Here is a 6,000-nt window from a genome sequence, read left to right on the forward strand (position 1 = left end):
GGTTTAAATAGACATTTCTTGATTAAAAGTGACAAACGGCCAAGGAGGATCAACAGGTGCTCATGATTAGTTATGTGAAGAAATTAAAACTTAAACCATAAGGAGATACTGCCTACAGCCATCTCTGCAGCATTAGTTTAAAAACAGATAGTTTAAGAAGAGGATTCAGAACCGGAGTCTACAGGTCTGTGGGTGGGATGAAGGTGGTGCGGCTCCCTTGCAAAACAATCCACAGGTTCTTAAGGAGTTAAACACAAACTTGAGGATGGCCCAGCAGTTTCATTGCTAGGTGTGTATCCAAGAGCAATGAAAACACCACACAAATATCTACGGATGAATGTGTCCACCGAATTACTCACAATAATCAAACAGTAGAGTCAGTGCAACAGTAACACCACTGCCAGAATGATGAAGCAAGCGCAGAGGTACTGCCCTGTGGCGCGTTAGCACAAGAGATATCGTTTAAAGGAATGTGGGGCTGGTACACTCTACACTACAGACTGACCTTCAGGCTCTCAGGACAAATACAGAAGACAGAAGCAGGACTCCACTGTTATGCCCAGAGTAGGTAAGTCTGTCAGACAGAAGGCAGCTTTGTGGGAATGGAGGAACTTCTGCTGAGTGCTATTGGGTTTCTGTGAGGGATGATGATAACGTTCCAGACTTGGCTGTGGTGTGGCAAGTCTGAAAACCATTACAATGTGTGTTTTAAATGCTTGATCATTATATGGCGGGTGAATTAAAGCCCAGTGAAATATAGCTATGACATAAATTGATTGAGAAAAGCTGGTTCAGTAAGGTAAGAAAAATAAGCAAAATCACAGACTGCACTTAGAAGATACACCACAAGCAACTGAGCTGACTGGGGAGCTCACTCTACAGTAATAAAAGTGTAAAAGACTTTTCCATGCACAGTATGATTATAAGGAAAGTGGAATGGACATTATGGCAGTATAAAAATTCAAGGGCTGCTAAGCAAGCTTGAGTTGTAGCTGAACTTGCCTTAGCACAGGTGCCTCCATCTTTGATCAGAGCAGGAGCACAGAAACACAGTTGGGCTTCACTGTTTTAAATATAGCCATTTCCATACTTAATCTTAATCAGTTCAGAGTTTGTCCCATCCTTTTCCCTTCTCTCTGAGGTGGTCTGAGTTTCAGATGATGAAGAATGGGGGGGCGTGGTCTGCAGAGCATCATCCACCCCTTCTACCTCGCCACGGGACAACTGGTCCCTGTAATTTGTGGCTGATCCACCGCAGCACAAATCTCAGTCCAGACCATGTGCCTGAGCATTCAGGGCGCCTGAGACACTGTTCTGTGCTTCTGTTCCAGTGTCCTGGACGTTGCGCGGGCCATGCCTTGAGGATCCAGCAGCACCACACTGTTTGCGCCCACAACAGCTCCAGCTTCAGCTGTGAGGGCAGAAGGAGGTACTGACCCCAGCCCGGTGCAGCATGCGCCTCCCCTTGCATCTTCAGGAACCAGAACTGCCGGGAATGGAACCTTTCCTAGTTTCTATCAGTTCTCAGGATTGAAAATTTCTATTCAATTAGGATTTATTCAGAGTCATCCTCAATAGTATACATTATACTGAAATACTATTTGTAATCACAGTTATTTGGATGTTAAACATAAAGAGAAAGTACTCTAAAAGGAAAAAAGAAGTAGCACTCAAAATAGATTTTTTTTTTAAACACACACACACACACACACACACACAAGTTTGCTCGAGCCTAATATTTAAGTTGGGTTTACAGGTTAAATATTCCTGTTTTTTATTTATTCCTATTTAGAAGCTATGTTGATTTGGCTATTAGCATAAAGATTTAGCAGAGAACAAAAATAAACTTTTTAGTTTTCAAAGGGGCTCTGTTTTCTCTTGCATGGACTTGACTCATGCGAGCACCTGGAAAGCCAGCCTCCACCTGCTGGCTGGCTTTACTACCCTACAAGATAACATTCCAGTCATCAGCAAGTGTGAGGGAACACGCAAGTTATACAGCACCAGGGACTTTTCATTCTTTTATTGTGTGACCTGTATAAATACCTGTGTAAATCTACACGTGGAATGTTTCCATCCTTGTGAACTTGAACTTCAAATGTTACTACTAGTGAGCATACTGAGCAGTCCCACGCACAGAGGACACCTCGTAAGTAATTCTTTCATACTGCTCTACACACTGAGTCCTGCTGAAGAAAGTAGATGGCCTTGACTGTTGGCTTGGTCACTGTTCCGAGCCTTCAGTAAGGTTTGGCAACATAGAGTCAGCAGTATTTCTTATCCCCAAAAGGTGATTCCAAGCCAGAACCATTCTCCTCAAATGGAAAATGTTTGGAGCTGCTGCCTTCATTCTCAACAGACAACTTAGTTTCCTACTTTGCTGAGAAAATAGAGACCACACACAGATTTGCACCATCCCAGATGTTTTGCTTTGCAGTCATAAAGACATCTTTACAACATAAAAACATATATGGATGGAGCCTTTTATTTTAACATACCATACATATTTTTCTGAAACTTGGTTTTATATTTAAGAATATATTGTAAACATGATCTATCTTAGCACACATACTCTATTTAAGTATGGTATTTAACATCCCATTATTTCCTGGATGGTATATTGTTTCAATTTTTGCCCTTATAAACACAGGCTGCATTAAACATCTTAGAATGTATGTATCTTTATGCTCAGGAAGTTACACTTTTATGGGGTAGACATTTATAAATCAAAGTGAATTCATAAGCATGTTTCTTTGAACATTTCCAAATTACCATCAAATTATCTAAACAATATGAGAGTTATCTCTATTTTCATTGACATTAGATAAGTTTTTAATCTTTCAATTTTTTCAATAAATGTGATGGAGTTGTTTTCTCTAACATTTTATATGCATTTTTGATCCCTTTGACCATTTTATATACTTTTTCTTGAATCTACCTTCCATCTTTTTCATTTCACCCATTATCACCATTGACCAGACCACCATCACTATAATTCAGGCTTTACTTGCTCCCAGAGAGAAGGCTCACCAAAACTTTTAACGTGGGGCTATGCTATGCATGTAACTCAACTTCCTTTTTCACTGCATTCTCCTCTCTCTCTCTCTCTCTCTCTCTCTCCTTTCCTTCCTTTTTATCACTGTCTCTCTCATATGTATGAAATATATATGATATATATATATGATCTTGGTATATATATCTATGGTATATATCTATGGTATATCTAATATATATATGTATATATATATATATATATATTCAAGGGCTATAAGGATGATATACCAAGATCATATATATATACCTTACAGGCTCAATCAAAGCAACAAAAACATGATGCAGAAAATGTAAAAGGAGGAAAAGAAGGCCTGGAATGATCTATCAAGGAGGTTCTTACTCTGATCAAATAGCATCTTACACGAAGGATATGGAAGTGAAATGGTAGAGTAGATTTGCTTTGAATAGTAAACAGAAATTTCCCAGAGCTGTGCTTGTGTAGGAGGTGCCAGGTGCCTTTCCATTTGCTTCCATTTGCTTTGTATGGCTTTTCTCTGCCAGAATGGCTGGCCTGTGTCATAACCTGCTGTTCTCCAGGTTCTGGTGTTATTTGGTCTCATATCTCTGATGGTTTATGAATAGGGTACTAAGCTCGTTAGTAGAGAGAAATGCTGAGGGGAGTATCTCTGAAGTTTTAGAACCATGTTTCACCTACAGATACCTGCTGGACTGGTATGCTTGCTCTCTGTGGGTTTAGGGAAGGTGTGAATTAGAAGGTCCAGAAGGTGGCCTTAGATATCCTTTCAAAAAGCTTAGAGAAGCAGATCCAGCAGGGACACCCAGAAGCCACAGCAAGGCCTCAGTAGATGTGAGACAGTATTTTATAAGAGATCATGTTGGTGCCTTCTGTAGTCCGGGGAAGGCTTGGGATGTGTGGGCTCCGTTGAATGGCACTGTAGAAGGCCTTGGACCTGTAGGAGTAGAAGTAGCCCAGGCCTGTCCACAAGAAACATGAGAGTCTACAGGCTCTGAGGAGATGCTGCAGACACAGAAAGCTCCTTAGAGTGATGGTTTCCAAACGCGCCCAAAAGTCAGAATTTAATGGGAAAATTTCCCAGGATTTTTTCTGGCAGCCTACATCTTTGTAAAGCTGTCTGCTTCTGTCTATTCTTGACAAATAGCCAGGCTCGGGCCCCATTGACAGCCCTTTGAATCAATAGCTCCATCTGGCTCGTGGTGCAAGGATTATTTGAAGTGAGGATAGAGCAAGAAATTGAGGCAAACTAGTAGAACCATCACTTCATGATTCCCACTACCATCATGTATATATCTGGAAACACACAAGGCCCTGCTGCATTTATATTGTTGTCGTCTATACAACCTCCATCTGACTTGAATGTCCCTGCTCTCAAAATTCAGCCTTTAGCTGAATCAACTTCAGTCTTTGTTTTTTCAGCCTCCAAGAGTTCCTGGCTTTGGCCTCCCTATGCCCCTCATCCTTTTACTTAGGAAGGGCTTGCCTTCAACCAAGAGGAAACACTTGAATTTCTTAAATCTCTTTAGGCCAGAAACAACAAAAGCCAACTTGGAAGGGTTTCTGCAAAGAGGAAAAGGCCTTATTAATAAGATAGGATCACCTAACACGTGTAAGCATCCATTTACTACCCTCTGAAATCTATTCTTTGCCTATTTGTTCAGTTGTTTTTCTGTAGGTATCTTGAGCTCTGCAGTGGAAGAAGGCCAGGGAGTACCCAGTCTGCTTTATTGGTCAGAGTGACTCCACTTATACCCACTGGAGAAAACAAAAGAAGTTAACAGGACAATCCTCTCTGGCCCCTGTTCCCTAAACCTTATAACCAATTTAGCGGGACAAAATTGTTTCCTAGTTAAACCCTTTGATGGTGTCTCCGCCTACTGGCGATTCCAAGTATTGCGTCCTACTTTGTGTAACACTCCTTCACAAGTCAGACTTTCGCCAAGTTTCTCCGTTTTCTTACACGTCCAGTCATATTTCAATATCCCTTTAGAAAGATGCTGTATAAACTGTAATTCAGTTACAGTAGTGACCAGGGAGTCCATTAGGGCTCTCGGCAGAAACAGAAGGGCTGTAACTGGAAAGCAGGAAGTTGCTCCCTTTGTCCTTTGTTTTTCTTCTCTCATCTCTGCGGCTTTTTTTTTTTTTTTTTTGTATTTGGCTTTATTACTGGCTTTTTCTAAACAGCCTCTGACCTCTTTGATTGATGTGGCAGACACTGTTATCCCAAAATCATGTCTTGTTCCACATCTTCCAGATTTCAAAGAGAAAGACAACTACGGAACCACCTCAGGTTAGGACCTGGTCATCTTTGAGAACAGAACTGCCTCCTACCTTGCAAATGTACCCTCCATGGCAATGTGTCCTAGAACATGGGGGGGGGGGATTCCTCAAAGTAGATCTGCTGAGAGGCTGTCCTCTGAGGTCATTATCTTTCCAAACATTAGCAACCACTGAGCTTCTTTTCCATTTTAGACCCCACTTTCCAAATAAATTTTGTCTCTGAACTCACTGGTGACAAGTCTAGGTGTGAATGAATCTAAATGTGCCTGTGAGCACACACTCCTCAGCAGACATGCTTTCAGGCGTGTACAGTCCTGTTCACAGATGAGTGTTTCAGAGCTTATCAATAGCAACAAGGCTTGTTAGCAATTTTGAAGTGGCTCCGCACAGTAATAACTATCTTCCTTGCCTAAACTGATCTGCTCCAGACTTCTAGGGTAGTCCATTCTTGAGGTACGAACTGATTTGGTGTGGAAAGTCGCTGGGAACATGTAGCTTGTCAGCCATGCCTCTTTTGTGAGATCATGTTTCAGGGGAGAATGCGCAGCCTCAGGTATTGGGTAATGATGTCACAGTTACTCTAAATTGTGTGGCAGGAGATCTCTCTCTCTCTCTCTCTCTCTCTCTCTCGCTCTGTGTGTATGTGTGTGTGTGTGTGTGTGTGTGTGTGTGTGTGTGTGTGTGTGTGT

The 6,000-nt window shown here is 41.6% G+C and overlaps 1 protein-coding gene across 1 annotated transcript in view; it reads left to right on the forward strand.

The window, feature by feature from the left end:
• The window catches only part of Adamtsl3 (ADAMTS like 3), a 272,928-nt gene that overhangs the window by 265,417 nt on the left and 1,511 nt on the right, over positions 1-6,000 (forward strand). The window contains 1 exon segment of the mRNA XM_055623245.1: positions 1,332-1,429. Within this exon segment, the coding sequence (XP_055479220.1) occupies positions 1,332-1,429 (98 nt within the window).

This window comes from Psammomys obesus, unplaced genomic scaffold (genome assembly GCF_907164565.1).
Source record: "Psammomys obesus unplaced genomic scaffold, mPsaObe1.curated_primary_1811, whole genome shotgun sequence".
NCBI lineage: Eukaryota > Metazoa > Chordata > Mammalia > Rodentia > Muridae > Psammomys > Psammomys obesus.